The 25,719-nt window shown below is 40.6% G+C and overlaps 1 protein-coding gene across 12 annotated transcripts; it reads left to right on the top strand.

The window, feature by feature from the left end:
- The first annotated feature begins 86 nt into the window (after nucleotides 1-86).
- On the top strand, nucleotides 87-19,363 carry NMRK1 (nicotinamide riboside kinase 1). Of its 12 annotated transcripts, none has more exons than XM_023752376.1 (11): nucleotides 95-405; nucleotides 3,915-4,062; nucleotides 5,284-5,343; nucleotides 5,587-5,817; nucleotides 6,514-6,604; nucleotides 6,884-6,932; nucleotides 12,372-12,516; nucleotides 12,595-12,666; nucleotides 13,275-13,381; nucleotides 15,865-15,948; nucleotides 18,312-19,363. In XM_023752376.1, exons 2-11 carry the CDS (start codon nucleotides 3,917-3,919, stop codon nucleotides 18,347-18,349), a joined length of 1,023 nt encoding a protein of 340 aa, XP_023608144.1. In that variant the 5' UTR covers nucleotides 95-405; nucleotides 3,915-3,916; the 3' UTR covers nucleotides 18,350-19,363. The 12 variants fall into 12 exon arrangements, with proteins under 12 accessions (XP_023608145.1, XP_023608147.1, XP_023608144.1 ...); XM_023752378.1 differs by having other exon boundaries at nucleotides 98-405; nucleotides 5,698-5,817; XM_023752377.1 differs by lacking the exon at nucleotides 12,595-12,666 and having other exon boundaries at nucleotides 87-405.
- Nucleotides 19,364-25,719: the final 6,356 nt, after the last annotated feature.

The following is a 25,719-nucleotide window of genomic DNA, read 5'->3' as shown; positions in this document are numbered from 1 at the left end:
GAGCGCTCATTGGCTCCCGGGCTGGCAGCTGCGGCGCGGCGGCGGGGGCGCGGCGGCGGGGGCGCGGGAGCGCGGGCGGCGGAGCCAGCCGGAGTCTAGCCAGGGCGCTGCCGGCGCGCGCCCCCGACGAGATAGGGCTGGACCCGCAGGGGCGCGCGCAACCACGCTCCCCGGAGCCCGGCCCCGCCCTACGGGGTCTGCAGCGGGCGTCCCGCGGGGTGGGCTGATCCCTCCGTTAATGACCTGTACCTGGGCCGCCTCTGACCCGGGAGGGGCGCAGTGGGAGGAGCGCAGGGGCAAGGGCAAGGGCCTCTGGGGAGCGAGCTGTGGGCTTGCGGCGGGTTAGTGACCGGCGCGCCGGGCCATCGCCTCTGCCGCGTTGCCGGGGAGGACTAGAAAGTCCGGGTGAGTACCTGCCTGACCCCGCCGCGCCGCGCAGCCTCGCCCGGTGGGGCCTAGAAGTGTTTTCAGAGTGTCCCTCTGCTGGAGCCCGAACCTGGTTGCGTCTTGCAAGTCCCGTTGGGCCTCTGACACCCTCGCCGGGCCGATACGGAGCCTGCCACGTGTACTCGTGCTGATTTGGTGCTTTAACGCCCCGCAATAATCCTTAAAATGGGAGTCTGCCTCCCACAGATCGTCCAGATGGTGGGGCGAGTCACCCGGGACAAGACCAGGTCTTGATCCCCACGGAGGAGGTCTTGTATCCTCCGGCATTGGGGTTGACTAACTCTACTGCCCCCTGCCTCCTGTTATCGTAGGGCCTGCTAACCAAGAACGGTTTTTACATTTTTATATGGCTGGAAAGAGGTTACAAGAATATTTTGTGACACGTGAAAATTATATAACATTCACATTCCAATGTCCAGAAAGTGTTAGGAACACAGCCACGCTCAGTTGCTTATGTATCGTCTGTGGCCGCTCTCACTTCATAAGAGCTGCGCGCAAAGTCGGAAACATTCACTATGTAGCTAGCACTTTGCAAACGTGTGCCCACCCATCACCTAGCAAATTGAATCGCCAGTGGGAGCAAGGGCTGGAGCACACACGAAATGCAGCGTTTATAAGTTCGAAATAGCACAGTCAGTATTATACACCAACTGTGTATTTGGGGAAAGAAAAATGGAAAAGAAAGAGAAGCTTTCTACATGAGACTCTATGTAAAATGAAGTTTCGAAACTTACACCAGGGGTTAGTGAAAGGTGGAGTGATTCCAAGGGAAAGGGAAATCTTTTGCATATTCAGAAACTTTAGCCAAATTGCTCTTTTCAAAACGTGGAAAAGCAGAACACTTCGTTAGCATATTGTCATTGGTCTGCCAAACAGTTTGTGTTAGGGAGTTACTATTTTCATATTATTTGCTGATTCTGCACATGCCACCTCTGACTATTTTGCAGTTTGGAATCCAAAATGTACCAACTTGAGTAGTGAAATAAATGAAATATTATAAGCACCAGCTATGAAAAAAAAGGACTCAACAATATATTTTACTTAGGGTAAAAGGAAGTAGTTAAAATTACTTATTTTGGGTTTGCTAATGGATATCTTAGTCGCTTCTCCTACCCCTATGCAAATGCTCTGTGCTGCTGAGGAAAGCTTTGCACTTATTGGGAGAATAAAGCGCGTTAATATCCCATGAGATGGGGGGGGGTGCTTATATTCCTAGTAATTGAATGCCCTGCATTGATGAGACTGGAAAGTCCAAATGGTTGTCTCTCTGGAGACATTCAGTGATTAACAGTGTGTAGTTGATCAAATTTGTTTGCTTCATGGAGGCTGCTGCTGTGCATACATACAGTATTTAGAGACTGGCAACTCTTGATTGAAAACTTTTGAAATGTGATTTTAAAATAGTTCTTAAAGAGGGCTACAGGCAGTGAAATAACAGAACCTGGTGTTGAGGTGGACAGTGCCAGGCCTGAACTTAGGAATCACCAGAAGCTGCCCTGTGCATCCAACACTGTCTGAAATAAATGGCTTCTGGGATTTCTACACCCCCTACCATCCCTGCTACTCATCCCAGTCAAAGATCTTGCTTCTGCTGCTTCCAGTTCCCCACCCTTCCCACCACATTGTCATCTGTTCGTTGCTAATGGACTGTACCCAACATTTGCCCAAGCACTGACTTGGACAGGCTAAGACTACTAACTAATATAGAACCGAGGGTTCCTGTTTTGGTAAAAACTTGTATTGGACTGGGGGAGTTCCCTCCTGAGCCCAAGAGAATTTATAATAGTAGGTTCTTGACTCTCACTCCTAGTTTCTGAATTGCTAGAGTTTCCGCCCAAATAATCCCCTCAAGCCTGTTTCCAGGGCCACAACCACACTCATTACTTACATGCTATGTAATTGATACAGTATCCTAATGTGTATGCACAAGTGTGGCAAGAAGCACAGGGGACCAGTAGTCCTTGCCATGTAGTGTGCAGAGAAAATATACACCCATCAATAATACATCAAGAAAAAGGACATTAATTATACATGAGCCTCACAAGCCAGCGCACGTGCACCATTTTTTCTTTGCTCTTGGTAATAAAGTGCTTTTTAGCAGCTTGGAAAGAGGTCTAGTTTTGTTTCTCCCTTTTCCAAAATATACTAGCTGTGTTACCTTGGGCAAGTCAATGCATTTTCTGGGCTAGTTTCAACTGTAAAATGAAGGGGTGGACTAAGTGAACTCCCTAAGCCAGCGTGGGCAAACTACGGCCCGCGGGCCGGATCTGGCCTGTTTGAAATGAATAAAACTAAAAAAAAAAAAAAGACCGTACCCTTTTATGTAATGATGTTTACTTTGAATTTATATTAGTTCACACAAACACTCCATCCATGCTTTTGTTCCGGCCCTCCGGTCCAGTTTAAGAACCCATTGTGGCCCTCGAGTCAAAAAGTTTGCCCACCCCTGCCCTAAGCCATCCTTTCACACGAGAAAGGACATTTATCAACAAAAAAGTAGGAAAGGTACCCTCTCAAGATAAAGGGCAGCCTTCTCTTCCCACCCCACCCCCCAAAAAAATAGTTGCCACCCTTGCACTGACATATTAAAAATAAGAACAGGGTAAAATTAAACCCAAAAGAAAAATGATGTGGGCAAAAAAAGCGGTCACATACTAAACCTGACCAGCTCAAGGGAGGCCTGTGTGGCGGGCCTTACACACAGAGACTGAAAGGAACCATACAGGATGGTCATAACATAAATATTCCTGCCTCAAAGCTAGTCATGGCAGGTGTCACATCCTGGGCCTGGACCTTCCTTGACAAAGGTTCGGTTTTTACCTTAAGTAAGTCTGTCTGTGGTCTTTTTGCATCTAAGATAACAAACCCTTGGAATGTCAGTGTAATCTCCTTTTTCCAGACCCCACAGAGTATAACCTCACACCAGGGCATGGGACCACACCACCCCTCACTGTTATCTTTTCCCCAAATACCATCCCTGTGTGCTGTGAATGTTCATTGTTAACTCTCCTGTACCCACCAGTGTAAAAGAAGTGTCTCTCTGTTTTGTTCCTTATCCAATCCAGGGATTTCCCGTTTTGCTTTATCCCACCTCCCTATCACCAATGAATTTCATGTAACCCCCCTTCTGTCTCTTCCTTTGTTTTTAATGTATAAAATAAGCAGCAAAACTACCATTCTCCAGAGCATTTTTTCAATCCGTTGAGATTTGGCTTCCCAGCAATTGTCAGTTTGGCTCAAATGAACTCATAAACAAAAAAAAGTCTACAGATTTGGACGTTCTTACGTAGACAATTACAGCATAAAAATTTACGGTACTCATTGTCTATAATCGGTCCCTTGACATGCTTGGTCAATTTGGGTGGGATATATATTCAATAATGCAACTCCTGGTGAAACTCAGATGTCCAACGTGTTCTGTTATTGTATTTTTAGCATAGTCATTATTGAATTCTTGTCTCACATAGGCATGTTAATGAAAGTGGGACCGAACCTTAAGCTATTGCTCTCAGTTTGGAATATTCTGGGTAAACTGAGCAGACGCCAAAGAACAACCGCCCCTGTGTACCAGGCTCTTCTCCCCACCACCTCTCCCCAGGGGACGTCTGGACACAGGTCAGAGATAGGAACCAGGGAGGCTGCTGGGAACCCCCAGCTCAGGGGCCACTCCCCAGGAACAGCACAGCTTAGATTCCTGATCAGCCAAGCAAAGCAGTCAGGGATAAAGAGCAGCTTTCTAAGGCTCCCTCCACTGACCTTTCCCTTTTCACGTAAAAAGGTGAAACTGGCCCATTGGAAGGGACTGCTGTGATGAACCTTAGATGGCCATGTGTGAAACTGCCTTCCAGCCCCTAGACCAGGGGGGTCAACAGACCAGGGTCTTGTGCCTAAAACCTGGCCCTCTGCTTCAACATTTGCCATCAATTTTCTGATAGGGAGCACAAACTTGCAAATCCAGTAAGGGAAATGTTATCCAAAAAAAAAAAAAAAAAGAAGAAGAAAAGAAAAGAATTCCATTCTTTTCATTAGTAGACATGTATTACCCAAAAACAGTTGTACTCAATTATTATTATGTCTTGACTGTTATAAAAAACATAGTGGAGATTTGTTTTCTCTCTCATATAAATACCTACATAATAACCTGGATTTTGCCTCTTTACCCACAAAGCCTCTAACATTTACTGCCTATCCCATTTCTGAAAAAAAGTTATCTACCCTAGCCTCAGACCTAGGCTTTTGGGTGGGGAAATAGTGCCCTTAACGCAGAGGGTGCAGAGGGGAAAGAGAGAGACAGAGAGAAGCTCTGTGGTTACCTCCGTGGAGAAAATGGATCATGTCCAAGTGATTGAATCAAGCAGGTAAAAGGCGACCTGGCTGAGGGACAGGGTATAAAACTGTAGGGTGCTCTGCAACCTCGCAGCTCTTCCACAGCCTTGAAAACACACCTTCAAGGGTATCCTTTCAGTTCCCTTGACTTGGGCACACAGGCGCTGAGCACGCACCATCTGTGGGCAGTTAGCAGGAGAGTGTGGCCGAGAGAAGCCAGCACAGGCGTACCTCGTTTTACCGTGCTTTACGGACGTCACGTGTGTTTTTTTTTACAAATTGAAGTCAAGACCCTCCACCAGCAAAAAGATTATGACTACCTTTATTACAGGGTGCAACTGAACCCACAGTATCTCCAGGGTGTGCCTGTACCGTGTGAAGCTCCTCCACAGAATGTGGATAGTCCAGGGCTGTGCCATCTGTCCCCTCAGCTGGCCCTCCCAGTGTAGGACTCTTTCTTTTACCTCTTCAGACATCTAAATGATAACCATTCAAAAATTTTTTTTTTAGGAAATTTCAGAAGACATTTTCAAAGCTAATCATGAAAACATTTGTCATTGGGATTGGTGGGTGAGTAATTTTGCTACACACAGCTGGTCAAGACACTCAGGATGCCCAAAGGGTGTTTTCATGTGGACGTGATGGGGGAAGGAGAAGCAGTGAGGATTCCCGAGTCCTGGAGAACAGGCCAGTTTCAAATGTAAAATGGAGCCCTGGCTGCATAAATGCCAACAGGAGGCGGAAGAGTTTCCTTGTAAACAGAAAAACAGGAGAGTCAATAAGCTACTTTATCATTTATTTTCTATACCAAAGGCAAGGCCTGATCAGATGCTATTTAGGTCCAGGACGGTTTCATTCTCCAGATGGCTGCTCCCTCAGTGTGACGTTGGAGAGAAGCTATCATTTCTTTGCTGTTACGCCCAGCTTTGGATATATGGAATGTGGAACCACCTCACTTGGCTGGTGTGGTCAGCTAAAATGGACCTCCCACCTGTCCCCAAAGTGGAAAGCGATCAGGGGAAAGGAGACATTGCAGAGGGAGAGGTGAATTCATGATAGGTGGGCTTATAATAAGCCACTCCTCCATTTTTCTCCACTGTGCATTGAAAAAGAATCTCGATGACCAAATGCAGTTTTATATATTTGCATTAAAATGTACTGCTCATATTCTGTGTTGCATATAACCCTGTGAATGTTTCACTATAGACAAAAAAAATTCTTTTGTTTTCAACAATAGCTGTATTTAGTCTTGGTATTACCCAGTTCACTTGCCCAGTAGTTAGTTACCTTTCTCCTCAATCTTTCCCAGCTTATTTCTTTTTTTGAGAATATATTTTTATTGATTTCAGAGAGGAAAGGGAGAGAGAGATAGAAATATCAATAATGAGGGAGAACCATTGATCGGCTGCCTCCTGCTGGGGATCAAGCCCACATCCTGGGCATGTGCCCTGACGGGGAATCAAACCGTGACCTTCTGGTTCATAGGTTGATGCTCAACCACTGAGCAGCACTGGCCAGGCCCCAGCTTATTTCTTATAATTTATTGCACCGTCTACTTATGCCTTGGTTTTCTCTACAGAAAAACATTATCTGTGAAAGAAATAATTTTTCTTAGATATTAGATATTGTTTTAAATGTTCTTTTTCTAAGATATTTTTAATGTTTTATATTTTTTAATGTAACTTTCTTCTTGGTACTTTCAGTATTTTTACGAAGTTTCTCTTTTTTTTTTTGGTTCAGTGTGACAAATGGTGGGAAGACAACACTGGCAAAAAAATTGCAAAAACATCTCCCAAACTGCAGTGTCATATCTCAGGATGATTTCTTTAAGGTATCTTTAAAACTTCTTAGATAATTTATTTAACACAAAAGAAGTTCTAGTAGCAAAGTTGATTGTATTACATCCAAAAAGCCTTTTTTGAGTGATAAAGCTTTTGTAGTGAAGGTAGAGTCAATGCAATATCCACTAGGTGGCACCACTATCGCGGCTGTTCTTTGATTTTATTTATCCTCATTCAATGCATTTATTAAAGATTTATCGCCTCTTCATTGTATAATTGTATTATTTCTGCATTGCACAGTTTTTATGGGTACTTTATTATTTTTTCAGCCACCATCTGAGATAGAGACAGATAAAAATGGATTTCTGCAGTACGATGGTAAGTAGATGAGCTTGTGAAAATATTACACCCTAATGTTCATTTTCTTTTTCAAACCCAAATATGGTGCTAACTATGAAGACATTCTCAAAGTGTGTTTAAATACATATTACTGTACTTTGAATGTGCTTTTGTAGAGGTTTCTGACTTATGTTCAGCTATTTTTATTTATTTATATATACATACATATTTTTCTTGATTTCAGAGAGGAAGGGAGAGAGAGATAGAACATCAGTGATGAGAGAAAATAATTGATCGGCTGCTTCCTACATGCCCCCTACTGGGGATCGAGCCCACAACCGGGTATGTGCCCTAACCGGGAATCGAACTGTGATCTCCTGGTTCATATGTCGATGTTCAACCACTGAGCCACACCGGCCAGGCTGTTCAACTATTTTTAAAAATGATTTATATTCCCCAGTTTTATATTTAAAACTGAAAACTTTGGAATGATATAGATTTTTTTCTTCTGCAGCTAGGGCAAGGTGGGTACTCCAGTCATCCGTGCCTGGGGAATATAACTACTTCCCTTCCCTACCCTCAGTCTTACCTGGGGCAAACTTAAAGCACTCATCTTCTGAGCTTTCCTTTCCAGTGACCACGGTGGTCTGAACAGTTGATTTTTTTTCTTTTCATTGATCAAAAACCATAATGAATATATTTTAGATGGATTCACCTCACTCCTCTACCCAATCTAACACTGCTTTGAAGCCAAAGGATTAAAGTCCATGAGTAAAAGTTTATTTTCCTATAAAGAATGTCATGCTATAATATAGCAGCTATACCCTAGCCGGTTTGGCTCAGCGGATAGAGCATCGGCCTGCGGACCAAAGGGTCCCTGGTTTGATTCCAGTCAAGGGCACGTACCTTGGTTGCAAGCTTCTAGTCAGGACTCATACAGGAGGCAACCAATTGATATGTTTCTCTCACATTGATGTTTCTCTCTCTGTCTTTCCCTCTCTGTTCCACTCTCCCTAAAAACCAATGAAAAAACAAATGTCATGCTAATAAACTATATTTAATGGTATTATCAACTTTTATAATTAACAAGATAATCATTGAGAGCTTATCCAAACTAGCAACCAAGGAAATTATCTTGAGGAGCCATAAAATATGTTCTTTATTTTTTAACCTTGATAACCTTGGAGGTAAAATGTTGTGTAGTCAGTTCTTACAGACACATGATAGTTTTAAGAGAGGCAAAGTCCTTGAGTTGCTGTCTGTTCATGTGTCTTGAGCTACAGTCAAGATATTTTTTTCTTCTCTTCCCTTCTTCTAAAGGTTAGTAAGGAAGATTATACAAAGTAAGAGTTAAACAAGGAAACATTGTTTTCAACAATTGATGAAGGATTATTCCTAATTTAAATGAGTCCTTACAAACTAATAAGACAAACACTTATATCCCAATTGAAAAAAATGTCCAAGGATGTGAATAAGCTATTGACAGAAGGAAAAGGTTATTGATAATGCGCAATAAAAAGTCAACCTCAAAGGTACAGGGACATCCTCCAATCACGGAGCATTGAATTAGAAATTAGAAATCAATAACTAAAGAGGAAGTAAAATGCCAAGTGTTTGCAAAATAAGCAGTACCCTTTTTTTTCCTGATTTTTAAAAACTTTAACTTTAGCCCTAACCGGTTTGGCTCAGTGAATAGAGCGTCGGCCTGCGGACTGAAAGGTCCCAGGTTAGATTCTGGTCAAGGGCATGTATCTTGGTTGTGGGCACATCCCCAGTAGGATGTGTGCAGGAAGCAGCTGATCTATGTTTCTCTCTCATTGATGTTTCTAACTCTATTCCTCTCTGTAAAAAAATCAATAAAATATATATATATTTTTTTTAAAAACTTTATTTTTATTGTTGACACTATTATAAATGTCCCCATTCCCCCCCTTTGCCCACCTCCACCCAGCTCCCACCCCCTTCCCTCTGCCCATCACCACAGTTATCTGTGTCTATGAGTTATGCATATATGTTCTTTGGCTAATCCCTTCACCTTCTTTCATCCAGTTTCCCCCATCCCCCTCCTATCTGACAGTTGTCAGTCTGTTCCATATATCCTTGCCTCAGTAAAAACTTTTCCTAATAAGGGAAAATTTTAAACATATACAAAAGTAGGCAAGCCCTAGCCGGTTTGGCTCAGTGGATAGAGCATTGGCCTGCGAACTGAAAGGTCCCAGATTCGATTCCAGTCAAGGGCACATGCCCAGGTTGTGGGCTCGATCCTCCATGGGGGGCTTTTAGGAGGCAGCTGATCAATGATTATCTCTCATCATTGATGTTTCTATCTTTCTCTTCTTCTTCCTTCCTCTCTGAAATCAATAAAAATATAATTTAAAAAAAAGTAGGCAAGAAAGTATAATGAACTCTCATGAGTTCAACATCCAGCTTTAAAAATAATGAACTCTTGGCCAATTTTATCTAGACCCTCACTCACTTTCTCCTATATTATTTTGGAGCAAATCCCAGACATCATCCATTTTATCTGAAGCAAAATATTTTTATAGCCCATGACTTAAAGAATAAATCATAATGAAAATTAGAAAATATTTTTAATTCAGTAATAATGAAAATATATTAATACTAACGGTATTTCTGGTTCCAGCCAAAATGGATTGGCCCCATTCCTAACTATTTCTTCCTCTTACTAAAAACCCTGGATGAAATACAGCAAACAAAGGAAAGACTCTGAAAAATGAAAGGAAGAGAGCAGACTGACTAGGGACTTCAGGCCTTGAGGAATAACATGGCTGTGAGTTACCAGAGATTTCTTTTTTCCTCTTATGTATTCAAGAAGGGGTGCTGGAGAAGTGTGCAACATGGAACCATCAACAGATACAGACAACAAACAAACAAACCAGGAAACCTATTCCCTAGTCAAAGGACCAGAAAAGGATGTCCCAGCAGAATAGAAAATCATTTTCACAATATCCACCCTACTCAAGCCAAAGGGAAAAAAACCAAATCACTTTCCCCTCATGATGTCAGCAGGGCCAAGTGGGGAGCAAGACTTCTGAGCCCATCGCACTAGTAAGGTGGGGTGAGGTGGCCCTCCATGTCATCCATAGGGATCATATCAGTGGAACAAAACGGTGACTGAACTTCCACCCCCGCCCAGCAGCAAAGAGGCAGGATGAGGTAGTGTGAGGTGGTGCTAGTTGTACTCCACACTTTTTTTGCCCAGATAGTCAGCTTCTATCAGCAGAACTCAGTGAAGAGCTGAACTTGACCCTTTGCTGAGCAGCAATGAAGCCACACCAGCACTTTAATTTTCCCTGTCTCCCTTCATGGCAATCCCTTCCGCACTAAGTATCAGTGAGGCCCAGCCAGGAGCCAAACATCCCCTCATATGGGCAATCTACACCCAAACAGGTGACTACGTGCAAAGAAAGAAGAAGAGATAGGCTTAAGAACCTTGCAACATAATATCCAACATTTCAGAACAAGACTGAGTATCACTTGTCATATTGAAAACCAGGCAATTCTCAACTTGAGTGAGAAAAGGCAATCCACAGACACCAACTTCCCTCTCCATGTTGACACAGATGTTGGAATTACCTGACAAAGTGTTTTAAAGCAGTGTTTATTAAAAGGCTTCAGCGGAAAATAAAATAAAAATAAAAGGCTTTAGCGAGCAATTGTGAACATTCTTGCGTCAAGTGAAAACTTAGAAAGCCTCAGTAAAGAAATGCCAGATATAAAAAAGAGCCAAATTGAAAGTTTAGAACTGAAAACAAATAATAACTGAAATTTTAAAACTCACTGGATCAGCTCAACAGAATAAATACGATAGAGGAAAGAATCCGTGAACTATGAAACAAAACAACAGAAATTATTCAATCTAAACAACCGAGAGAAAACAGAATGAAAAGAAATTAACAGAAATATGGACAATAACAAAAGATCTAACATATTATTGGAGTCTAAGAAGGGGAGGAGAAAGAGTGTGGTGCTGCAAAAGTATATGAAGTACCCTGGTCAGGTAGCTTAATTGGTTAGAGCATTATCCCGATATGCCAAGGTTGCAGGTTCAATCTCTAGTCGGGAAGAAGCAACCAATGAATGCATGAACAACAAATTGATGTTTCTCTCTCTCTCTCTCTCTCTCTCTCTCTCTCTCTCATCAATTTTTTTTAAAAAAATTAAGTAAAACAAAAGTAATGGTGTAAAACATCTCAAATTTGGCATAAGGCATAAATCTACATATGCAAGAATCTGAGTGATCCCCAAACAGGTTACACAACACTGTTCAAGAAAAAAAAAAAAAAGCTCTAGCCGTTTTGACTCAGTGGATAGAGTGTCGGCCTGCAGACTGAAGGGTCCCAAAGGACTGAAAGTATGCTTGATTCTGGCCAAGGGCACGTACCAGTCTGGGCCCTGATGGGGCAAGTGCAGGAGGCTACCAATCGTTGTGTCTCACATGGGTATTTCTCTGTCTTTTCCCTCTCTCTTCCACTCTCTCTAAAAATCAATGGAAAAATATTCTCGGGTTAGGATTAAAAATAAAAAACAGCACAACAATAACAACAACAACAAAAACAGGAAAGGCACAAATTACAAATACCAAAAACAAAAAAGTAATAGCATTACAGATGCTACCTACATTAAAAGGCTAAGAGGGTATTATAAACAACTTATGTGAATACATTAGAAAACAAATAAAATTTACTATTTCCCAAAAAATGTAACTTACCAAGACTAACACCAGAACAAATAGAAAATCTTAGTAGCCCTATATCTATTAAATAAATTAAGGATTAATTAATAAAAACCTCTAAGCCCAGATGACCCAATTCAGTACTTCTGGAGTGAGACTCAGAATTCGCCTTCCTCTTAAATTCCCAGGTCATGCTGAGGCTGCTGGCCAAGGTACCACACTTTCAGAATCATTTTTATAACTGTCAGCCGAAAAGTATGCTCATGTTAGAGTTTGAAAATGACATATCTGTGTTCTTTGTAAAAGTTTTAATGGTTTTCCTCTTGTTTATCTGTAAGAGCTCTTTATATATTGAAAATATTTGTTCTTTAACAAACACATTGTAGATATTTTCCTCAGAATGTCATATATCTTTCAAACTAATTTGTAGATATTTTTTCATCCAAAAATGTTAGACTTTCATGTAGTCAGGGGGTAGTAGAAATTATAAATAAAGCAAGATTCGCCATGAGTTTATGATTGTCAAAGCTGCTCATGAGGACATGGAAGTTCATTGTACTTCACTCTCTACTTTTGTATAGGTATCAAATGTCCCATAATAAAAATGTTTCACACATACCCATCTAGCAATATTAGAGTTTAAAAGTATCTAAAAGATTTGTTACTGGGTTTTTTGAAGGGTAAATAGTTGTTTAATATATTTAGCAAGCCCGGAATATACTCATATCCTCATCATAACACTTTTTTGGTACTGGTTTCTCATTTTTGTATGTTGTTTGAAGTGCTTGAAGCGCTTAACATGGAAAAAATGATGTCCACCATTTCTTGCTGGATGCAAAGCCCGAGACACTCTCCGGTATCAACAGAGAGAAACACTGAGGACGTTCCCGTATTAATCATCGAAGGTTTCCTTCTCTTTAATTATAAGTAAGCATCCTCACTCAGATATTGACTTGGAATGAATGGGAGGGAAACCCCTGTGAACTGAATATGCTATTATCTTAGGCCCCTTGAGTCTATATGGAATAGAAGATACTTTGTGACCATTCCATATGAAGAATGTAAGAGGAGGAGGAGGTAAGTTTTGAAACTGCCTTTGTAGATGTTGATTGAAAAGACAAAATTTACAAAAAATGAGGACAGCAACATTATTGAGCAATATGTATATGTCATTTTTCAAACAAGAGAAGCCTCAGCTCTTTACATAAGGAAAACCTTTTTCCATAAATAATCATCCACGTGAACAAATACAAATTACTTTTCTAAGAAAAGGCCCTGTAGGAGCTATTTGGATGATTTCTCCTAAATCTTTAAATGAAACAATTCCATGTTGATGACTTTAAATTAGTTGGCCTATATTCTGCTATAGCCACAAAGAACACCAATTACTTTAAAGCTCAATCCTGCATATTTCATCATTATTTACATTGATATTTGTCTCTTAATTATTTTATTAAAAAAATTGAGAGGGAAAAGATAATATATAGTGAATTAGAAGATTAATTTTTAGATGAGCAAGCTAAATTCATTTTATTGTCTTTGTAACTGGCATTGAGTCTGAAATGTATAGTCTTAATCCTGTTTAGATTCGATCTCAGTGATTTTTTTTTTATTATCCTGACCATTATTATTTTACTTTATTGATGTGTGTTTCTATCAACAAAGTTTCCTACCTGTTTTGACAGCACGAGGGTCTATGAGCCTCCAGACCCCCCAGGGTACTTTGATGGCCACGTGTGGCCCATGTATCTAAAGCACAGACAAGAAATAGAGGACATTGAGTGGGAAATTGGTAAGTGCCTTTCTCCCTCCATGGGAGACCTTAAACCTGTCATTTCCAGAAAGTACACAAAATTCAGAAGGAATGTTTCTTTTTTTTTTTTTTTTTTTTTTTTTTAAATATATTTTATTGATTTTTTTACAGAGAGGAAGGGAGAGAGATAGAGAGTTAGAAACATCGATGAGAGAGAAACATCGACCAGCTGCCTCCTGCACATCTCCCACTGGGGATGTGCCCGCAACCCAGGTACATGCCCTTGACCGGAATCAAACCTGGGACCTTTCAGTCCGCAGGCCGACGCTCTATCCACTGAGCCAAACCGGTTTCAGCGAGGAATGTTTCTTATGTATGTGTTATATTATAAAGGAAACTATAAGCTGTAGCATTCGGGGCTCCCGTCTTCCACAACAGGCTCTCCTGGCTTCTGCTTATCTCTCTATGGCTCTTGTGAATAGCTTGTCAACTTCTAGGTGGTCATTTGTTCAATAAATATGGATTGAATATTTTCAATGTACAGATATTGAACTGGTGATATATATCAAGGGAAATAAGGCAGATCCAGTCCATACTCTTATGAGCCAACATTCTACTATTGAAGCAAACGTTAAACTAGCTACATGAGCATGTCCTTTCCAGCTGTGCTGAGTACTATGACAGCGAGCTGTTAGGGCACTGCCTAAGTCCCAGTGATCCAGCCACATGTCAACTGACAGGATTAACTAGAGAAAGGGAAGAGTGTTGGGATGGAAGATCACCCCAGTGGGTGTGATACATAGAAAGGCTAGGGGGCAGGAAGAAATGATCAGCATCCGGAAGTGGAGAGGGTATATTTGTGGAGAGAAAACCAAGGACAAGAAGTGCTGCTGGTAATACAGGAAAGATCCTAACCCTACAAGGCTATATAAGCCAGTTAAGGGCTTGGGTCATTATCTCAATAAAAGTAGGAAGCCCTCTACAGACAGGTTTGAACGAGGACATGTTAGATATCAGATTCTTGTAAGATATCTCTGGCTATGTGGAGGGTGGGTGTAGAGGATGCAATATTGGGCAAATGTGCTCAATAGAACTGGATGGTAGTATAGATAGGGTGGGTCCAGGAAATCAAGGTGTCGAGGACAATACCTTGGAACCTGGCAGGTACTGTTTTGGAAAAGAGAAAAAAGTGGAGGAGTTGCAGGTTTGGAAGGTAAGAATGCAAGTCTGTTTGCATTCTTAAGATGCCTGAGAGACATAAAGTGGCGATTTGGGGGTAAACATCTGGATCTGTGAGCCCAGGCTCAGAACAGACCTCTGGAATACAGGGCTCAACACGGAGAAACTACAGGAAGCCGAGAGAGAAGGCTCTTGGTTGGAGCAGAAGCAGCAGGACTGATGCACACTTTTCAGAATGAAGGGAGTTGCCCATATTGGGAAAAGCTCCGTGGCCTCTTCTTCAGTCAAGTTCAACCCCTTCTCCCCATCCACAGAGCCACTTCGGGGGTTCTAGCCACAACACTTCCTCTTCTCACTGTTCCTCTCTCCCTCTCCATCTAAAACGCAAATCTAACTATGTCCCTGCCTTGCTTGATATCTTCATAGTCTCCAGCTCTCCGGTAAAACCCCCACACAGCCAGACATCAAGGCCTCTAAAGACAAAGGCACAGCCTTGCTCCAAAACCGAAACCTACTCTCTCCACTGTTTCTGCCTCCCCACATTCTAGGTTTTCCTAATGGTGCATCTTATTAACAGGCAGAATTCTCTCCTACCTCCTACCTCTGCAGGTTTCTGACTAGAAAGCCTTTTCCTTCCTTTAACATACATAACTTCTACTTTTTCTCCAAGACTTACTATGCCAGTTTTATTAAAAATATGTATCTTCTGGGCCCGGCTGGAGTGGCTCAGTGGTTGAGCGTTGACCTATGAACAAGGAGGTCACAGCTGATTCCTGGTCAGGGCACATATCTGGGTTGCGGGCTCAATCCCCAGTGGAGGGCATGCAGGAGGCAACTGATCAATGATTCTCTCTCATCATTGATGTTTCTATCTCTCCCTTCCTCTCTGAAATATATATATCTTCTGGGCCTGAAGAATTCTGACTCAGTATATATGTGGGGAGCCCAGACCCCTACATGGTTTAAGAAGCTTCACAGATAATCTTGATGCATCAGTAAGTGGGATAACTACTCTCTTACATGATTCTTTCAGGGACGCACCTCTTCAGTCCATATACACAATGCCATTTAATTATTTTCCTTTCTTTTTCTTCCATTAAAAAAAAGTAATAATGTTCTTATTAACTAGTGTGCATTTCTCTGTAGTTAACCAAAAATTTTTACCTGTTGTTCCTAGCTATAATGTACTTCGCTCTCTAATGGCTATTCAGTTATTTTTATTTTATGGTCCTGGGTTCTTTGGTTAAACCTACTAGTATTTTCAAGAGATATCAGGTGCCAAAGTAAGCATGCTATCTTAATAAGCCTGTTAGCATTTGACTTGTCTCTTTGTCCCTTTTCAGTTTACCTGGATGGAACAAAATCTAAAGAGGACCTCTTTTCACAAGTGTATGAAGATCTAAGACAAGAACTGGCAAAGCAAAAATGTAAGTATTGTCCTAAGGAACAGCTAGGAGTATAGTTCATTACATACCTAAGAATGGCATACCAGAATGCTAATGTAAGAATGACTTACATTCACTGCTTTGAAGGTAATTCAGAATCAGACTCTGGATGGGTTTGAGGACTTGATCAATTTTTTAAGGGTGAAAATATCCATCCTTTGTTATACCTCTTAATATTTTGTTATATAGTTTAAATATTTTAGTAGATAGCTGCTATTTCAATAAGACTGAAATGATCCTTTGGCCAAGTGAAGTTAAAATGCTGGTGATTTTGTTTGTTTTAATATGTCTCAGAGCTCCCCTTCTCCTTATTCCTCTCAAAGATTTTTTCATGAATTTGTTTCCCAGATACCTCAAAAGTAAGCATAAGGCTTAAAAAATTATTTACTGAGTGTTTCGTTAAGATTTTTATATTAGACAACACATTTGCAAGTGAGAGAAATCCTCCTACATTTTGCTTAAGCAAAATCAGTACAGGAGTGGCAGTCACTGACAGACATCATGTCTGTTAGAAGCACTGTCCTTTTAGCTCCAACAGCCCCAGTGGAAAAAGACAGTTTACCCTTTTTCAAGATTGTTCCTGAATTGATAAATGTTGAAGCTGGGTGTTGGTTACAAGGGGTTTACATATAATTCTCACTGCTTTTGCAAATGTTTAAAAAATTTTAAAGTTTTTTTAAATTTTATTTTTCAAGTACAGGTGACATTCATATTATTTTATATTAGTTTCAGCATAGTGGTTAGACAATCACATAATGTATAACATGATCCCCTAATATATCAAGTACTCACCTGGCACCATACTTAGTCATTGCAATATTACTGACTATATTTCCTATGCTGTAGTTTGCAACTCATGACTATTTTGTAACTACCAATTCGTACTTTTTAATCCCTGTGCCTTTTACACCCAGCCTCCCAACCCCCACCTTAAACAGTTTTTTTAAAAGCAGTTTTCCATTTTAGCCCAGCTGAAAGTTCCCACGGAAGACTTTGATTGGTCCTGCTTGGATCACATGACTTTTGCTAAACCAATCACTATGGCCAGGAAGCCAGCATACTCAGACTGGCTAGAACTGGATCATGTACTGATCTTGTAATTGAATATACCCCCTAAGGCAGGGGTCCTCAAACTTTTTAAACAGGGGGCCCTCAGACCGTTGGAGGGCCGGACTATAGTTTAAAAAAAAAACTATGAACAAATTCCTATGCACACTGCACATATCTTATTTTGAAGTAAAAAAACAAAACGAGAACAAATACAATATTTGTATTTGCATGTGGCCCGCGGGCCATAGTTTGAGGACCCCTGCCCTAAGGTCTCCTGAATTAAAGGGAGAAATTAAAGGGAAAGCAGAGCAGGAGGTAGAAACCAGAAGAAGAAGGATAACAAAGCATGCTGGGAGAACAAAACTATAGATCTAGCTGCTGTTATATTTGAACTAAAAAGATTTTTATGGCTAACTCATGCAAAATGCAATGACTCAAGACAAGACAGTATGAGTCACTCCAACAGTGAAGAATATTACATGCTTTTTTGGTGAGACACACTGCCATAGTCCAAATATCTTCTCTTAAGAATCAGATTTCCCATGTCCTCAATAAATTCCTATCTGACCAGGGAACTGAGCCCAGCAATGCAGCTTATTGATCCTACAAGCTCCTAATTTCAGGATCAGCCCTTCATGTAGGCAGGAACCCAACTGAAGAAATTTCAGGACCATTTTTAAATTACTTCTTAGTGGAACTTATAATTCTTGCCAGATACGCCTGCCCAGCCCTGCCATCTGTTACCTTGATGAAAGGCAGGCCTCCTACAGTGAAGCTCCAGCATGACTGGGTAAGGGGGTGTAGGGGGAACGAAGGGGTGGGGCCACAACATTAGTAACAAAGAAACAGAATTTCCAGAGGATGTGGCCCAGAAATCAGGATTTTAAAAAGATTCCCAGGTGATTCTAATGTGCAGCCAAGGTTGAGAACCACGGTCCTAGAGACTTGTAAGGAAATAATTAACTGCTCCTTTTAAGGCTATCTTGCTTGTGTTCCAGATATTGGATAAAGTTTAAAAAGAAGAAAATACAGGGTGGGCAAAAGTAGGTTTATAGTTGTGAGTACGCGAAACACAGTTTATTCTTGTGTTATTATTTATTAATTACTGGATTGTCCATACGAATAGCTGTAAAGCTACTTTTGCCCACCCCTGTGTGTAGCAGACACGTTAGAAGAGAAATAAAATCCAAAACAGATCAGCTTTTCCTACCTTCAAGACCTGTTATTTTTTTTCCAGTTGTATAAGTTACTGTGTTATATTAACCCACCATCTTTCCCATTTCTTCCAACCACAGTGTCCTGCAAAGCCAGCCTGGAGGGATCCTCAGCATAGCCTGCTGTAACCCGCAATTCAGGAAGGAGCTAGTGGGGAGGACTTTCAGATGTTTCATTTGACTACTCTTTAAGTTTCTCATAACATCTCATAAACCTGCTCAACTAATTTTCCACTCTAAGCACATAAAATCATAATTGTGATAAAGTCATAATAATGAATGGGAAACAACAAAGACTGAATTTGATTAATAAGAAACACTAAATGACCGAGGAGAATAAGGATATGAAGTTATATATTTAATTCCATCCTTCTTAAATCCAGACTTTGAAGCGAAATTGAATGATTACCTATTCTCACTATAACAAGGCAGTCTAGTCACCAGCATCATTCAAACCTCCTTTAAGAATGTTTACTTTTATCTCATGATAAAAATATATTAATTATAAAACAAGTTTTAATGTAAAAGTAAAAGGAGAAAAAATAATCACCTATATGTCCACCAGACAGCAATGTTAACATCTTAATGAGTACACATCCAATGATTTTGCTGTTCACATTCATCTGTCTTTTATATGGTTACATGATTTACATGGTTCATTGTGATGCTTGTTTCTTTTTAAAATTAATATCTAATATTTAAGAAGCTTTATAGAATCCATTATATAATGAAACTGAATAAAACTAAATAGCTCTCCCAGTTTAAGAACTGAAGTCTGAGTTCTGTTTTGCTCATTGAAAGTGAATTATAAGACAACATAGACATCTTAGTGCAGAAGATGTCACATGTCTAGTTTCAAATCATAGAAATAAGAAATTGCAAACTAAAAATATAATCAAATGTTTATATTTTTCTTTTTGGCATTTTTCTACATTGGATTTAAAATATATTTTCTAATTATAAAGTAAGAGTAGCATAATAGTTCAAATTGATGTAAGATTATTGAGTCATTTCCCAATTGTTGGATATTTAGTTTTGTACCGGTGTTTCATATTGGCAAATAACATGCTATAAAAGATATCTATGAAGATTGCTGGTTTTCTTCTTTAGTTACATTAAAATTTTACAGAATAGCGCTTAGTCAAAGAGTATAGTCATTTTCACATTTTACATGCTTCAAATATTAAATACTAAAAAAGAAAGAACTCATGGACATTGGACAACAGTGTGGTGATTGCGGGGAGGAAGGCGGGGAGGAGAAGAGGTGGATGGAGGTAGAGGAAGTATAGAGAGGATAAATGGTTATGGGGGGATGAAAAAAAGAAACAGAGGCATGGATATATGGAACAGACTGACAGCCATCAGATGAGAGGGGGTGGTGACTGGATGTCAGAAGGCGAAGGGATTAGCCAAAAAACATATATGCATAACCCACAGTAACCCATAGACACCGACAACAGTGTGGTGATGGCCAGAGGGAAGGTGGGGTGGGGGCAGGGTGGATGTGGGCAAAGGGGTCGGGGAGGGAGAATGGAGACATTTGTAATAGTGTCAACAATAAAAATAAAGTTAAAACAATTTTTAAATTGGCTCGCTGGATAGAGCGTCGGCCTGGGGACTGAAGAGTCCCGGGTTTGATTCCGGTCAAGGGCATGTACCTTGGTTGCAGGCACATCCCCAATAGGGGGTGTGCAGGAGGCAGTTGATCGATGCTTCTCTCTCATGGATGTTTCTAACTCTCTATCCCTCTGCCTTCCTCTCTGTATAAAATCAATAAAATATATTTTTTTTAAAAAAGATTAAATACTAAAAAATGTGTGTTTCTCATCCAGCCTGTGTGGCTCAGTGGTTGAGCAACCCATGAACCAGGAGGTCATGGTCTGATTCCTAGTCAGGGCACATACCTGGGATGGAGGCTCGATCCCCCATAGGGTGTGTGTAAGAAGCAGCCAATGGAGGATTCTCCTCATCATTCATTTTTCTATCCCTCCCTTTCCCTCTCTGAAATCAATAAAAATATATTTTTTAAAATTATTTTTAAAAATGTGTGTTTCTCCAACATGAGTTATATAATAAGAATGCAGTAGGGCCCAGCCAGCATGGTTCAGTGGTTGAGTGTGGACCTATGAACTAGGAGGTCATAGTTTGATTCCTGCACATGCCTGGGGCACATGCCTGGGTTGCGGGCTCACTCACCAGTATGGGGTGCGGGAGGCAGCTGATCAGTGATTCTCTCTCATCACTGAAGTTTCTCTCTCTCCCTTCCTCTCTGAAATCAATAAAAATATATATATATTTAAAGAATGCAGTAGATTTATCACTGGATTTCTAAGTCAAAGTCACTAAGTATTAAGCTAGGTTTCCTTGGTTTAAGAAAAACCATTAAAGGTAACAATATTTTCCCAACACTCCAACACAAGAATTCTACAGCAGCCGGCCACCCTTTGTGATATTCTTCTGATTCTCCAACTATTTCATTCCTGGAAGTCAAGGATTATTTTACCAATTGCAAATGACATTGGATATCATAGGATAGGCTTAAATTTACTGCAAGGATTAAAAGAATGAGACTCGGACTCTATTTAGTTCTTGACGGAAAAACCAGCATTTCTGGCTCCAGAATCCCTATAATCTCAACAGCCTTAGAATACTGTTGCTAGTCTGAAGATTTAGTAAAATGAGAATTGAAATTCCCCATTAATTTCTATTACATTTATTCCCAAAGTCTGCAAGTAACAGAATACAAATAGAATGCACTGTATTTTTCCTGGGTGAATTATAACATTAACCAAGAACCTTATTCAAGAACTGTAACCGAGATATAACATGTACTTTAGTACAGTGACAGCTGTTGTTTTGTTTGTTCTAGCACACATGATTATATGTGGAACAATATGTGGAACAATAAATAGTTATCCATGACAGTGGCCAGAAATTTATCTTAATGAGTTATTCTCACTCCAAGGAGTGCATAGATGTAGCATAGATCACAAACAGTGGGTCAGTTCCTCTAGACCAGTGACTGTGAAACTTTTCTGAATGGGACCCAATAGGAGGTGTTCAGGAGGCAGCTGATCGATGTTTCTAACTCTCTATCCCTCTCCCTTCCTCTCTGTAAAAAATCAATAAAATATATTTCAAAAAAAACCCCAGAAATCTATGGCTAAAAAAAACAAAACAAAACAAAAAAGCAAGCAAAAACCTCAGACACAGACAACAGTATGGTGATTATCAGAGGGAAAAGGGGTGGGGGAGGTAGAAGAGGATAAAGTGGAGATAAATGGTGACAGAAGGAGACTTGACTTTGAGTGGTGAACACACAATACAAATACAAATGATTATAGAATTGTACACTTGAAACCTATATCATTTTATTAAACAATGTCACCCCAATAAACTCAACTTAAAATTTTTTAAAAATATATACTCACAGACACACACACACAAATGTCTCCAGACATTACCAAATGACACTTGGAGGGGAAAATTATCTCCACTTGAAACCAACTGCTGATAGCGATGACAATTAAATTTGTCCCCTAGAGAAAATTCAAACCTTTTTCCTTCAGCCACCATAAATGCATTGCTCTCTCCAATTCTCTTTGAACCAGCCACACCACCGTCAGCCAATTACCTCATTAACATGTTAAGTGAATCTTTAACATGTGTTCACTTTATATTTGTATGAGAGTCATGTTTTCAACTTTTTAGAAAATATATTTGGCAATACTTTCTATACATTACTTAATCCTTCTAACAACTGGATAAATATGAGGCTTTGAGATGTAAAATAAGGACCCAAAGTCCCACTGCTAACACTTACAACAAGGTTTGGAACCCGCCTTCATGTTCCAAATAGTGAACTCTTCACCACCATGCTATACTATCTCATGAAGCTACAGTAAGTCCTAAATCTCTGTTATTAAGACAGATCTCTGTGACCTGGCTTGCTGTGGTCACTGAACTTAGCTTGCAATTATACCCCCACAGCTCTTGGCCACCCAATTTACATATGTACTATAAAAGGGCTTGCATAGTTCAAAATCCAAGAACCAATCAGAGTAGCCTTCTAACTTTGAAACATTCTATGTTCATTTTATTATAATATCAACACAACAGCCAGCTGACAGAGTAGTACATGGAATCTGTAGCTACTTAATTCAAAGTGCCATGTCCATTCAACATGTTCCTTGAACTTATCTTTGCGAGTGAGTTGCTGCTATCTCTCTCTCTCCAGGCAAAAGATAGAATCTTTTGGGACTTGTTTATCCTGGTATTCACTTTTTGTCCCTCTTCATGTTGGAAAAAAAAAAAAAAAGGAAGATGTGGTAAAATAAGGCACAAAGGCATCAGGGAGTGTTCTATGCTGAACTTCACATCTTCTCTGTCTAGGCTAATAATACTAATCACAGTAGGAAGCATATAAATCTGCATTGGATTCCGTGATTAAATAATCATTTTCCTCAGTTTTGAGTTACCTCTCGTAGGAGGTAACTTAGCTTTATGGAAAATACATGCAAGAACCTGGTGTGGCTGGGCTCATCCTGCTCCCTGATGTTCCCTCTGCTCCCACCTCCCCCGTGTCCTGCTCTGCCATGCCCTACTCTGAAGAAACAGTTGCCATCTCCCCCAACAAGTGGGCGGCTTGTGAAGGAGGCCCCTCTTTGCCCAGTTCTCAGAGAATGCCATGGTTCTGAGCAAGAGGTCTGCGTGGGCCACAGGCTATGACCTATATGCTTATAAAATACCACACCTACGGAGAAAACCCTTGTGAAAACTAAAATTAAGATACCTCTTGCCCTGGCCTGTGTGGCTCAGTTGGTTGAGTGTCGTCCCATGCACCAGGGGTCTAGGGTTTGATCCACAGATGGGGCAGGTGTGGGAGGCAACCAATTGTGTTTCTCTCTCTCCCTCCCCCCTCCCCTCTCTCTAGAGTTAATGGAAAGGGTGTCCACAGGTGAGGATTAAAAATAAAAATTTTAAAGTAGCTCTTTCTTCTGGATGTTATGGAAAAATACCTGTAGTTCTGGTTTGCCTACAAAACGCTTCTTAGATGCAGGATTTGGTGTCATCGATGAAGACTATAGAGGAAACCTTGGTGTTGTGCTGTTTAATTTTAGCCAAGAAAGTCTAAAGTAGAAAGAGTGATCAGATTGCACAGCTGATCATGTGTGCAAGGATTGTTTGTGCTTTTTTTTAAAATCCAGAAATAGAGGAAGACCAAGTTTGTTTGTTTTTTAATCCAGCAATAGAGGAAGTCTAAGTTTTGGATAATACAAAAAGGGACTCGGGAGGTTTGGGTTCCACCCAAACACATGCAGGAACACAAAGTGCTTCCCATCTTTCATGCCACTGATACTTCCACATCCATGGAAGGTGGGCCAATCTTAGGTATTACCCCACTTGACAACAAAGGAAAATGAGGTGCCAAGATGTTATTTGAGGCCACGCAAATAGTCTGCATTGGATACAGATTTTTAATAAAAATCAAACAATCCTAGAGATTTGGGTTTATTTCAGTATGGATTATAAACTAGGTCTCTTTACCAAGCCAATATACTTTTCTTTGTCCTTCCCCCACCCCCACCCCTCTCCACTTTCTTTCTGTTATGCTTATAATGAGGCTTCTAATGAAGTGCTCACCAAAACAAACAAGTAAAGCCAAAACACCATTCTTAGGATACAATAAGTCAGGGTCTGCAATTATAGTGCCCCCTGTCTTTTGGGAAGTCCCATGCTGCCAGGAGATGAAGACTGAATCAAGGACATAGCACATGGAGAAGGCAGCAGCAATAGCTGGACAGGCTAAAAAGTGCAACAGCCAAGTGGAAAGCAGGTGGGACTGTGAGTAGGAAAACCTGGGTTCTCTCCCAGCTCTGATGCTTGACCCTGGGCATGTCATATAACTTCTCTGAGCCCAAGGAAGCCATGCCTCTCTCAAAATTGAAATTGTTAACAACAACCTCATGGTATTTGGTTAAAAGGGTTAATAAATATAAAGCACCCAGTCAAATGCCTGGCACCTGGTGGGTGTTCACTATTATTAGCTCCATCTTTTAGTCCCAACCCTTTTGACTCCATCCTAGAAACCTAAGATTGTTCTTAAGATAAAATAAAATGTTACGAAACCATCTATAAGACTCTAAAGAAGATCCTCAAATGTTAAAGTGTTATTAAGACAGATCTAAGCCTGTTACCGTGAATAGAGGTGAGTCACACATAACCCTTCGGAGTTTTTTAATTAGTATTCTTTCCCCTGTAAGTCTTCCCTTGATACTTATTTGAATCATTTTCACCTCATTAAAAAAAAAAAATGACTGGGTGTGGTGGCACATATGGCTCTAGGACCTAAAACTTTGTATAAGGATGGGCTTTAGGCTTTGCGAGAGTACATCATCTGACCTATGAATACCATCCCACTCCTCCTATTCAAGGACAGACACCTTAATTCCAGCCATAAGTTATAGGAAGCTGCTTCTGCCTTCCTGTCTTTGATTGCCCGATCTGGAGAAAACCAACATGTTGTCAGAAGACTCCAGCAGCCCTGTGCAAAAATCCATGTGGCAAAATTGTAGGGTCACCTGCCAAGAGCCAGCACCATCTTGCCAGCCAGGTAACTGAGCCACCTCAGGAGTAGGTACGCCAACCCCAGACAAGCCTGTAGAGCAGTGGTTCTCAACCTTCTGGCCCTTTAAATACAGTTCCTCATGTTGTGACCCAACCATAAAATTATTTTCGTTGCTACTTCATAACTGTAATGTTGCTACTGTTATGAATCGTAATGTAATTATCTGATATGCAGGATGGTCTTAGGCGACCCCTGTGAAAGGGTCGTTCGACCGCCAAAGGGGTCACGACCCACAGGTTGAGAACTGCTGCTGTAGAGGACTGAAGCCCAGCTGACACCTTGATTTCAACTTCGGGAGAGACCCTGAGGCAGAACCACCATATAAGTCACTCCCAAAATCCTGATTCACAGAAACTGTACGAGGAAACTGTTTTAAGCTGCTCAGTTTTGGGTAATTGGGCAATTTGTTACGCAGTAGTAGATAACTAATACACAGCCCACTCAAAATTGTTGGCTGAGGCTGATGTGAGTTGCATTTCTGCCACTCCCAGCCAAAGAAATTCTAAATAATACATCTGCTCCATCAGAATCAATTGGGTTGGGCATTTTTTTTATTTGTTTGTTTAAAGCTCTACAGATGATTATAATGTGCAGCCTAGTTTAAAACATCTTTGTTTTATTATGGAATATTGATATTAACATATAATTATACCCCTACAACTTGAAGTGAACTAAACTCCCCCTCCCCCTCCATGATGCACTATGATAGGCCCAGCTATTATGTAATGGAAGATTAGATAGGCTTCTCCAACATTAGGGAAACTGAAGGGTCTTTTTCTTTCCTCGATCTCTACCCTCATAAGGAGCCTGAAAGATTAATTTTCACTCCTTTACTTTTTTCTCCCATCTTGCTTCACTGTA

Source organism: Myotis lucifugus, unplaced genomic scaffold, assembly GCF_000147115.1.
Source record: "Myotis lucifugus unplaced genomic scaffold, Myoluc2.0 scaffold_31, whole genome shotgun sequence".
NCBI lineage: Eukaryota > Metazoa > Chordata > Mammalia > Chiroptera > Vespertilionidae > Myotis > Myotis lucifugus.
This window is presented reverse-complemented; position numbering and strand designations above follow the sequence as displayed.